The sequence below is a fragment of the Capra hircus genome (genome assembly GCF_001704415.2).
Source record: "Capra hircus breed San Clemente chromosome X unlocalized genomic scaffold, ASM170441v1, whole genome shotgun sequence".
In the NCBI taxonomy this organism is placed as follows: domain Eukaryota; kingdom Metazoa; phylum Chordata; class Mammalia; order Artiodactyla; family Bovidae; genus Capra; species Capra hircus.
In genome coordinates, this window is record NW_017189516.1 from 28,214,273 (window position 1) to 28,226,998 (window position 12,726).

A 12,726-nucleotide genomic window follows, 5' to 3' on the forward strand; every position below is an offset into this window, starting at 1 on the left:
TATATATAAAATAGACAAACAACAAGGTCCTACTGTATAGCACAGGGAAATATATCAAAAATTTCTAGTAACCTATAATGGAAAAGAATCTGAAAAAGAATATATATATATATATACACACACACACACACATAAAACTGAATCTTTTTGCTACACACCCGAAACATTGTAAATCAACTACACTTCAATAAAAAAAAAGTGGTCCTTTCCTTTCTTGCTTTTCCTCTAGCATTAGGTGCCTCAAAATTAGCCAGAAATGCTAAGTAAAGAGAAATTCATCAATAATTCATAGTTTACAAATCTAAGCCAGTAAAACCCAGAGCACTGTGGTACATAGTGAGAATGATGGGGTTCAGAAATCTCTTCCTTATTTCAAGTCCAATCAATTTTGCTTTAAAATTAGGAATGATGCAATAACCATTTAGTTGCATGAATGAGGTAGAGTTGAGAACAGAGTCCAGCTTTCTATAGATACTCCTCAAGGTATGTCTCAGTTCAGGTCAGTCACTCAGTCGTGTCCGACTCTTTGCGACCCCATGAATTGCAGCACGCCAGGCCTCCCTGTCCATCACCAACTCCCAGAGTTCACTCAGATTCACGTCCATTGAGTCAGTGATGCCATCCAGCCATCTCATCCTCTGTCGTCCCCTTCTCCTCCTGCCCCCAATCCCTCCCAGCATCAGAGTCTTTTCCAATGAGTCAACTCTTTGCATGAGGTGGCCAAAGTACTGGAGTTTCAGCTTCAGCATCATTCCTTCCAAAGAAATCCCAGGGCTGATCTCCTTCAGAATGGACTGGTTGGATCTCCTTGCAGTCCAAGGGACTCTCAAGAGTCTCCTCCAACACCACAGTTCAAAAGCATCAATTCTTCGGTGCTCAGCCTTCTTCACAGTCCAACCCTCACATCCATACATGACCACAGGAAAAACCATAGCCTTGACTAGATGGACCTTAGTCGGCAAAGTAATGTCTCTGCTTTTGAGTATACTATCTAGGTTGGTCATAACTTTTCTTCCAAGGAGTAAGCGTCTTTTAATTTCATGGCTGCAATCACCATCTGCAGTGATTTTGGAGCCCAAAAAAATAAAGTCTGACACTGTTTCCACTGTTTCCCCATCTATTTCCCATAAAGTGATGGGACCAGATGCCATGATCTTCATTTTCTGAATGTTGAGCTTTAAGCCAACTTTTTCGCTCTCTTCTTTCACTTTCATCAAGAGGCTTTTTAGTTCCTCTTCACTTCCTGCCATAAGGGTGGTGTCATCTGCATATCTGAGGTTATTGATATTTCTCCCAGCAATCTTGATTCCAGCTTGTGTTCCTTCCAGTCCAGCGTTTCTCATGATGTACTCTGCATAGAAATTAAATAAGCAGGGTGACAATATACAGCTTTGAAGTACTCCTTTTCCTGTTTGGAACCAGTTTGTTGTCAAGTTCTAACTGTTGCTTCCTGACCTGCATACAGATTTCTCAAGAGTGTGCCTAGAACCTGTGAAATGCCAATCTGCTTTTTTTTTTTTAGGGGTATCTTTTTTATCTTAAGAAAAACATTTTCACAAATATTTATTTTTATTTCTTTCCATGGGAAACAGAACCAAAAAGTTAAATATGTGGACCTTGGAGGAGCTTATGTTGGGCCAACTCAGAATCATATCTTAAGATTATCCAAGGAACTAGGATTGGAAACCTACAAAGTGAATGAAGTAGAGCGTCTGATTCACCATACAAAGGTAAGTTTGGACCAACCTTTGAAGGATTTGGAGATTTTTCTATCGGTATTTCCATGCTGCTCCTGCCAAGTCACTTCAGTGGTGTCCGACTCTGTGCAATGCCATAGGTGGCAGCCCACCAGGCTCCCCCCCGTCCCTGGGATTCTCCAGGCAAGAACACTGGAGTGGGTTGACATTTCCTTCGCCAGTGCATGAAAGTGAAAAGTGAAAGTGAAGTCGCTTAGTCGTGTCCAACTCGTAGTGACCCCATGGACTGCAGCCTACGAGGCTCCTCCGTCCATGGGGTTTTTCCAGGCAAGAGTACTGAAGTGGGGTGCCATTGCCTTCTCCTTGGTATTTCCATATATTAGTACAAATTCCAGATCGTCCCCTCAGACAGTCTCCTTCATCCTTGAATGATGCATATGTATTTTATAAGTATATTTCAACCATTCTAAGAGTTTATTTTACTGTTATCAAAGGCTAATTCTAAACCTATTTGGAAAGGTTATTGATGAAGTGGTATTAACCATTTGGTAACATGTTGAACAAAACCAGTAGAGAAAAAACATTTGTGATTTATTAAATACCTCTATTAGAATAATTAGGGCTCTTTCATGTGATACAAAAACTTGTGTACAGTTTTACAAATACTATCTTAGACATCATGTGATAGAGTATTTGCAACATGTCTAATGTAATTATTTTGAAATTTGGTTATTATGTCCTATATAGAGGCTAAACTCACTCTCTTTTGGAGATTTGCATAAAAATAGGTCAAGTCCCAAATTTCATCTTCTGTGGGAAAGCTCCATTGATCTCCCTCAAATTTCTATGAGTTTACTGGGTCTCACATTCTCATGATCATTTGTGATCCACGGTTCTTGCTTCCATGATACATATGCTCATTCACATTCGTGGCCTGTGACTCTCTTCTTTCCTTTGCTCTATGTCAACCTGGATTAGAATTCACCTCTTTGTCTTGACTTTCTTTGGACTACCCCGAGCATTTGTGTGCAGTAGACTGGACTGAAGTTTTGAACAGTGGGGGTGAGGGGTTCAATCACAGAAACAAACAACTTAGAACTTAATATTGGACATTGTAATTCTAGGTAGCTCTTCAAACCGGGTGCCCTTGGTCATTTCTCACTGGCCACATTTCTCTGTGGATTCCAGTCTCCCACCATATTTCTCCCTTTAGACCCTTCTCACACCTCCCTGATGCTTGTTTTCCCAGCATCTCTGTCTTGGTACAAAATATCACTGATGTTCTCTGACAAACAGTCACCTGTCCTGGATCCTACTCTGAAGTCCCACAGAAGGACTGGCAGAGATTTTTAATTTCAATCTTTCCTCTTTTCCTCACTTATCTCCTTAAATGGAATTGAGCAATATAGAGACAAGTTCCTCACTGGAAAAAATTATACCCTTAGGAGACAGAAGAAACTATCAACAGTTAGTTTTGAATCACATAATAGTGTTGACGTGTATATTATTTGTGGGTGATAATATCAAGAAGGACAAATAATAGACTATATGTTGTGAATTGTTTAATGAAACAGAAAATTAAAATCTATCTGATTTGGTATAATGTGGGTAACATTTATAAGAAATGTTTTGTTTGACCTTCAGATTTTGTTTTATGAGCCTTTTCACCTTGCTTCCATATGTGTCTAGTGGGAAAAGAGACACATGAATTAGAAATGAAAATAAAGCATGGTGATAGCGTGATTTATTGAACATTCATCAGCAACTCTTTGTAAACATCGTACATTGTGTTCCCGGCTTTTATATGTAGATCATCTTGACTGATTTCTTCTGTCTTCATGTCCTAACATTTAAGACTTGCAGAGACTGAATTTCCAGAACACTAGGATCTCTTTTAGATTTCTCTGGACAAAGGAGATGATGACTAGACATTAAATTCATTTTTCTGTCTTTGTGTGGGCAGAGTTTCTTGGCAGTCAGGGGTATGTTCAGGACGTTTTGTTTTTTCTGGAAATCTTTCCACCGACACTATGTTCCTTGTTTGAAAGAGATTGCTCATAGTCATCAGTTGTGGCAAGGATGTTATACTTGAATTTCTCAGAGTGATGACCAAATATGCTTCTTTCTTTAGCTATTTTGTATAATCCACATGTAGCTAAGAAAATAATTAAGCACTATCTCTGATTTGATACAGAATAAATACATATGCCAACATTGGTCTTCATGAAATTCAAATGAATGCTATTGCTTTCAAATTATTACAAAAGGAAAGCAGGTTTATTGTAAAAAATATAAGAAGAAAACTTGGGTAGAGAAAAACAATTTAAAAAACCCTTCAATAATCTTATCTAGAGAAAATCACTCTAAAATATTCTTTTGGTACATAGATTTTCATGTTCCTGTATTGCTATTTTCTGACCTCTGCTGGAGGAAATAAGAAATATCAGTACACTTAAAAATATTGTATACATATGCATATGTGTATATGTTTGATCTATTTACTCTTTAATTCTCATCCTGACACAATTAAAGCACTAATGAATTTATGAAACAAAGATTTCAGTTTTCAGTCAAATCCAGTGAAGTGTTACTTGATAATAAATAATAATAAAGACTTTAGAGCAAAAAAGTCCTCCCTAAACTAAAAATTTGTTCTCCACCACCATCACCTCCATGTCTTTGCTTATATGTTGTTTTTCTTCTTTTGAATCTGTAAAAAGCATCTGAGATGCTTCCATCCATTTCTGGAATTATTAACCAGACCTCTGACATCTGATCTCCTACTACATGACAAAGAATGTAGTTCAGAAATTTGTTTCCTCTGTAATGGTAGGAAGTACTTTAGCCGTTTGGACATTACCTATTACCTATTTCAACAACTACTGTTCCCAAATGCAAACAATGATTCATGCAAATATCTAGTATATTTGTGCCTTGTTTCTTCAGTGGACCTGCATTTTATTTCTCAACCCAAAACCTGAGAATGTCAAGAGTATCAAGTGTGTTACTTCTCATATTGTCAGATCCTGCTATTCAAATCAGCCTGCTCAAGGACTCTGTGTTTTTCAATTTCTTACATGATTGTTAATATAAGACACAGTTTTACATGCAGTCTTAATAACATTAAGCTAAAGAATTTGAAGGTGGTGGTTGGAATTGAAACTGGTGAAATGGATGGTTGCTGCTGCTACTCACAAAGAGGGGTGAGGGGCTATAGCAGCCCGTGATAGGCTAGCTATCCAAAGGAAGGACGTCTTTTCCAAGAAACAAGGACCCTCAGTATCACCAGTTCCCTTATAGTGCTAGAAGAAGTGGTCTGTTGACAGTTGGGTTGTGCCCATGCATTCATCAACCCCTGATGTGTTGTGATATACAGGGCGTTTTGCTCTCTGCCTCTGATCTCCAGAAATGTTTCTGTATACTGAGTGGTACTCATTTTTAGTGCTACAGTAGATCTGTCTTACGTTGCTAAAAAGTGACTTTCCAAACCCTTGTTCATGAATCAAAAATGTGGAACCAAGCTATAAGAGGATTTAATTATCAGTGGGAAAATGATCGCTTAAGCTCACATCTATATAATTTAGAAAGTGTTTTCCACGCTTGTCAAATCAGTGATGCAGTCCTTCATGCTTAACAATTATTGTGAAACATCTACTCAAGTTTATAATCTGTTTCACAGATAGTCATGTTGATTTCTGCTAGGATGGTTTAGAAGGCAGTTGTTTACGTGCCTTGGAAGTGACTTGTGAACAATGTCCCCTTTTAGAGACTAACTCATACTTAAAGAGAAAAATACAAGAAATAAAAACCTCTTAAGGAATGTTGCTGCATTTTGCTTTGTGCCTCTTCCTCTTTTATCTTGTGTGTGTGTGTGTGTGTGTGTGTCTGTGTCTGTGTCTGTGTCTGTGTCTGTGTCTTTGCATGCTCACATGTGTGGTTATTGTGTTGTTGTTGTTGTTTTTTCTTTCAGGCTCATACTTTGAAGGAGTTTTGTACAATGTAGGCTATTGACATTCAGAGTTTCTCTGTCTCAGAAGTTTTGTAAGTCTGAAATTTAGAACTAGTGTCAAGTGAAAGTATGCATGCAATTGCTTTAGGCCCAAAGGCTGAACTGTTAGGAGTCTGGTGAATGTAAAGATGTAGCATAACTTAAACTTAAGAGTCCAACTTCACACTGATAGTTGTGTGTTTCCAAACTTCAGCTCTTGTGATAAACTGAGAAAGAAAGAAAAGGAAAAAAAAAAAGAGATGCTCTGGTCTTAGTCTACTTCCCAATGAGCAGAAGCCAAGATCTCTGTCAAAGTCCTTTTTGTGTTGTATGTGGTCAATATCAATGCTTGAAGGGATGAGGAGCCATTTCTCAAATACTTTGCCTACGTGTCACTGCTACAACTGCTATTGCTTAAACAACTTTGTGGAGGAGGCACCTTTTGGAAGAACTTTTCCATTTGTTGAGAACGCTAAAAGCCAATAGAAAATACGGTACCCTCAGAGGACAGAAAGGCGTAGAGTGGAAACTAGATCTGTAGCGATCAGACCAGTTGGGTGAACTTCTTTGAAGAGATCACTGTCTCTCCATGTTGAGGAACAGCAATAGAATTAGAGGAGACATTGAAAAAGAAAATACTCAAATTTGAATCACATTTGGCGAATGAAAACTATCCTAAGATGTAGGACCTCAGCATCTTACAGAAATCAACAGACCAGGAGTGTCCAGTCTTCTTCAGACTCTTAGTTTCCCTTTCTGCATGGCTCTCCCTCCAACATTATTAATCCAGAGAAGTCTGGATCAAAGTCGAGGGTGTACTTGCTTTTCTCACAATGACAGAAGACTCCAAGAACAGGTTGAACAAAATCTTGTATTTCACCCAGGAACAGCTGCCATTTTCCCATGAACTTCACACATGCCACCCAGAGCTCACTGGTTCTGAGATGGGCTTCCTGAACCTTCTCTTCCGTATCCACCCCCACTCCACTTCATTTCTTATTTGTTGGAAACACGTATGTCTTATCATCACGGGAATATCCCCCCTGCTAAATATGTAAAATAGTAATTTCCTCTTCAGCAGGCAAAACCTGTTTGTCTAGTGATCATTCTGAAGCTTATGTTAAGTTCTTCTGGAAAACAAAGTGCTAATTTGCATTTATGAAAGACAGGCAGATTTTTGACATGTAATTGATGAGGATGATGCTTTCAGTGGCTGAATGTGGGGGAATATTTGGAGGATACGAGAGGAATTTATTCTAAGCCTTCAAGGTTTCCTTTTAGAATTTAAAATATGATAAAATCAGTAAAGAAAGTGAAGTCGGTCAGTTGTGTCCTACTCTTTGCAACCCCATGGACTGTAGCCTTCCAGGCTCTTCAGTCCATGGTATTTTCCAGGCAAGAATACTGGAGTGGGTTGCCATTTCCTTCTCCAAAATCTGTAAACATAGTCTCTATGTAAAAACACACATGCACACACATCTGGATAAATTTAACAATGGTTAGAGTTGTGGGTAATACAGAGTTTTAAATTATAGTGAAGGTAGAGGGTAGAGAATGTATAGAATTCAGTTATGGTGGTAAGTTCATGAAAGGAAACAAGCCTGTGGCTTAAAATCTTGTGGGAAAAGTTTACAGCAGCTGTACCATGTCATCATGGAGTATGGCCAAGTAGTCCAACTACTTGACTACGTGCATGCTCAGTCGTGTCTGACTTTTTGTGACCCCATGGACTGTAGCCCATCAGGCTTCTCTGTCCTTGGAATTCTCTAGGCAAGAATGCTAGAGTGGGTTGCCAGGGATCTTTCTGACCCAGGGATCAAATCCTAGTCTCTTGTGTCTAGGGCATTGGCAGGTGTATTCTTTACCACTGTGCCACCTGGTGTTTGCTCTGACCAGTGCATTTTCTTGGCAAAACTATTAGTCTTTGCCCTGCCTCATTCCGCATTCCAAGGCCAAATTTGCCTGTTACTCCAGGTGTTTCTTGACTTCCTACTTTTGCATTCCAGTCCCCTATAATGAAAAAGACATCTTTTTTGGGTGTTAGTTCGAAAAGGTCTTGTAAGTCTTCATAAAACCGTTCAACTTCAGTTTCTTCAGCATTACTGGTTGGGGCGTAGACCTGGATTACTGTGATATTGAATGGTTTGCCTTGGAGACGAACAGAGATCATTCTGTCATTTTTGAGATTGCATCCAAGTACTGCGTTTCAGACTCTTTTGTTGAACATGATGGCTAAGCAAGGCAAAGACTAATAGAGTTTTGCCAAGAAAATGCACTGGTCATAGCAAACACCCTCTTCCAACAACACAGAAGACTCTACACATGGACATCACCAGATGGTCAACACCGAAATCAGATTGATTATATTCTTTGCAGCCAAAGATGGAGAAGCTCTATACAGTCAACAAAAACAAGACCGGGAGCTGACTGTGGTTCAGATCATGAACTCCTTATTACCAAATTCAGACTTAAATTGAAGAAAATAGGGAAAACCGCTAGACCATTCAAGTATGACCTAAATCAAATCCCTTATGATTATACAATGGAAGTGAGAAATAGATTTAAGGGACTAGATCTGATAGACAGAGTGCCTGATGAACTATGGACTGAGGTTCGTGACATTGTACAGGAGACAGGGATCAAGACCATCCCCATGGAAAAGAAATGCAAAAAAGCAAAATGGCTGTCTGGGGAGGCCTTACAAATAGCTGTGAAAAGAAGGGAGGTGAAAAGCAAAGGAGAAAAGGAAAGATATAAGCATCTGAATGCAGAGTTCCAAAGAATAGCAAGAAGAGATAAGAAAGCCTTCTTCAGCGATCAATGCAAAGAAATAGAGGAAAAGAACAGAATGGGAAAGACTGGAGATCTCTTCAAGACAATTAGAGATACCAAGGGAACATTTCATGCAAAGATGCGCTTGATAAAGGACAGAAATGGTATGGACCTAAGAGAAGCAGAAGATATTAAGAAGAGGTGGCAAGAATACACAGAAGAACTGTACAAAAAAGATCTTCACGACCCAGATAATCATGATGATGTGATCACTAATCTAGAGCCAGATATCCTGGAATGTGAAGTCAAGTGGGCCTTAGAAAGCATCACTATGAACAAAGCTAGTGGAGGAGATGGAATGCCAGTTGAGCTGTTTCAAGTCCTGAAAGATGATGCTCTGAAAGTGCTGCACTCAATATGCCAGCAAATTTGGAAAACTCAGCAGTGGCCACAGGACTGGAAAAGGTCAGTTTTCATTCCAATCCCAAAGAAAGGCAATGCCAAAGAATGCTCAAACTACTGCACAGTTGCACTCCTCTCACATGCTAGTAAAGTAATGTTCAAAATTCTCCAAGCCAGGCTTCAGCAATACATGAACCGTGAACTCCCTGATGTTCAAGCTGGTTTTAGAAAAGGCAGAGGAACGAGAGATCAAATTGCCAATATCCGTTGGATCATGGAACAAGCAAGAGAGTTCCAGAAAAACATCTATTTCTGCTTTATTGACTATGCCAAAGCCTTTGACTGTGTGGATCACAATAAACTGTGGAAAATTCTGAAAGAGATGGATACCAGACCACCTAATCTGCCTCTTGAGAAATCTGTATGCAGGTCAGGAAGCAACAGATAGAACTGGACATGGAACAACAGACTGGTTCCAAATAGGAAAAGGAGTACATCAAGGCTGTATATTGTCACCCTGCTTATTTCACTTATATGCAGAGTACATCATGAGAAACGCTGGACTGGAAGAAACACAAGCTGGAATCAAGATTGCCCGGAGAAATATCAATAACCTCAGATATGCAGATGACACCACCCTTATGGCAGAAAGTGAAGAGGAGCTAAAAAGCCTCTTGATGAAAGTGAAAGAGGAGAGTGAAAAAGTTGGCTTAAAGCTCAACATTCAGAAAATGAAGATCATGGCATCTGGTCCCATCACTTCATGGGAAATAGATGGGGAAACAGTGGAAACAGTGTCAGACTTTATTTTGGGGGGCTCCAAAATCACTGCAGATGGTGACTGCAGCCATGAAATGAAAAGACACTTACTCCTTGGCAGAAAAGTTATGACCAACCTAGATAGTATATTCAAAAGCAGAGACATTACTTTGCTGACTAAAGTCCGTCTAGTCAAGGCTATGGTTTTTCCTGTGGTCATGTATGGATGTGAGAATTGGACTGTGAAGAAGGCTGAGCACTGAAGAATTGATGCTTTTGAACTGTGGTGTTGGCAAAGACTCTTGAGAGTCCCTTGGACTGCAAGGAGATCCAACCAGTCCATTCTGAAGGAGATCAGCCCTGGGATTTCTTTGGAAGGACTCATGCTAAGGCTGAAACTCCAGTACTTTGGCCACCTCATGTGAAGAGTTGACTCATTGGAAAAGACTCTGATGCTGGGAGGGATTGGGGGCAGGAGGAGAAGGGGACGACCGAGGATGAGATGGCTGGATGGCATCATGGACTCGATGGACGTGAGTCTGAGTGAACTCCGGGAGATGGTGATGGACAGGGAGGCCTGGCGTGCTGTGATTCATGGGGTCGCAAAGAGTCAGACACGACTGATCGACTGAACTGAACTGTGCCACCTGGAAAGCCAAGTAGTCCAAAGGAGATGCATTGGCAGAGGCCCAGGTCATCAAAGGATGGTGACTAACAAGGGTGATCATGTAATAGGTCAAAGCTTCAGCAGCCTGTCGGGATTGGCAGGAAGTAGAAAATGGCCTAAAATATGTTAGCCTACCTTGCCACACCCTCACAGAGCCCATGCCTTTCTATTGACCTCTGATTCAACTAGTATATAATAACAATGGGAACGTTGCTCTGGCATGGAGATCTAGAACCTTCCAAGTGCTTTCACACATGACCTCTTTGTTTATTATTATTATTTTTGACTGCTTGGTATATGGGATCTTAATTCCCTGACCCAGGGATGGAACCCACACCCACTATAGTGGAGTCCTAGCCACTGGACCACTAAGGAAGTCCTCATGATATCTTATTTGGACCTCACAAATGTGAGTGTCAAATAGCTAGAAGTTTTTTCCCTGTTTAACAGATGAGAATGTAAAGGCTAAAGAGATTAATTGCATATGGCAGGAAGCAATGCAGTTAGAGCATGAACTGAGATGCCAAGAATACACATTAAAGAGCTTGCTGTCCTCTGTATGGGAGACATTCTGTTTTCCATCTAAGCCCCAGCCCCTTCCTTTGTCCTCCTTCTTTCCTGCCAAACTTACACTCTAGCATCTTGGAAAAACCCAGTTGAAGATCTTTCCTTCTTTAAAATTATCTACGATTGACTCCAGTTATTCCACTAACTTCTTCCCAAGTCCTGTATCCTCCTCACTTTCTTAATTACGTTCTGTGAAAAGCGGTTTGGAAGTAGAAAATGAAAGTCACTCAGTCATGCCCGACTCTTTGCAACCCCATGGACTATATAGTCCATGGAATTCTCCAGGCCAGAATACTGGAGTGGGTAGCCTTTCCCTTCCCCAGGGGATCTTCCCAATCCAGGGATTGAACGCAGGTCTCCCTCATCTTAGGCAGATTCTTTACCAACTGAGCTGTGTGGAAAGCCATTGGAGATAGAAAGAAGTCTGTTATTTGTACTTTAAGATTAAGGACCCTGCCCCCTACCTCCCACACACACAGAGAACATATTTTGTTTACATTTGACATTCTTGGATTCTTATTTTTGTATTTTCACATAAAATTTTTAGGTTTGCTTTTGTCACTTATAATTATTCACAGATATTTTCTAATGTCCTTAGATGTTCTTTGTAGATACCATTTAAAATAGATATATAATATTCTGTCCCAAGAACATTCTGCAATATAGTGGCTATTTTGCCAATCGGTTGCCTTAATTAAGCTTCTCCACTCTATTCAAATGGTCTAACATGTAATACAGATCTAATATAGGTTACTATTATGCAAGGTACAGGACTAAATAATTGAGTTTTTGACAGTTTTAGGTAAAGTCATTGTGGGATTTGTGGAATCAAAAAAATTTTTTTAATATGAAAAGAAATCGAAAAAGGCACAGTGATTAAGTAAAATATAGCAGGGGAAAAAAGATTTCCATGGAGCAATTAAACCAGAAAAAGACTGCAGCCATAGATCATAAAATTTGAGAATTGATGGTAAGAAAATTCCTGGCTGATGGCAAACAATGATTCATTCCTGGCTTTTCAATCCCAGAATTACTCCATTGCTGAAAGCAAACGTGTTACAAAGTAAAAAATCACTAAGGGCTCCCACAGTTTCTCTTGGCTGCTTCAAGGTCGTTATTTGCTTTGCTTTCCCACTCATCCAGGTGACAGTTTTACCAATGCCTTACCACTTTCTCTGGTGGCTTAGACGGTAAAGGATCTACCTATTAATGCAGGAGATCCAAGTTTGATCCCTGGGTCAGGAATATCACTGGCAGAAGGGAATGGCTACCAACTTCGGTATTCCTGCCTGGAGAATCCACACACGCCATGTACAGAGGAGCCTGGTGGGCCCCAGCCTATGTGGTCATGAAGAGTTGGATGCGACTAAGCTACTGCTTTCTCTACCTTTCAATCGTGTGCCATTTCTTTTCTGGGCACTTGCACCAGGTCCACTAAGCTAATGGTACACAATTTAGAATTTTGTCCTAGCAGTGCTCCACTTCGAGTTATCATCACATGGTGACTCCAAATAAAGAACTCTGAAATGGACCAGCTTGGATGAAATTGGCACTGAACATTAAATACATTTAAATAAAGATTTAAACATAAAGAATTAGAAGAATTATGATTGTAGTACAAAATGTACTATAGTTTGTTTTTTTTAAAAGCCCTTATATGGTAAAACATTATGGAATCTATAAACTCAGAATGTAAGGAAGGTGAGAAAGGAAGAAGTATAAGAAAGATGAGTGTTACTTGAAATTTTCCATCATAGCATGGAATCAGTATATACCAAAATTATACTTGTAGCTAATAACAAAAAGAGTCACATCTCTTAATGATCTTTGTGATCTTTTGACTTTATGCTACAGGGCTCTTTCTCTTGTTTTAG

At 39.7% G+C, this 12,726-nt stretch overlaps 1 protein-coding gene across 1 annotated transcript in view; it reads left to right on the forward strand.

The window, feature by feature from the left end:
- LOC102180115 (amine oxidase [flavin-containing] B) overlaps nucleotides 1-12,726 on the forward strand; it is a gene marked incomplete at its 3' end in the record, with an annotated part of 91,003 nt that overhangs the window by 42,854 nt on the left and 35,423 nt on the right. Inside the window, 1 exon segment of the mRNA XM_018043681.1 lies at nucleotides 1,593-1,730. Within this exon segment, the coding sequence (XP_017899170.1) occupies nucleotides 1,593-1,730 (138 nt within the window).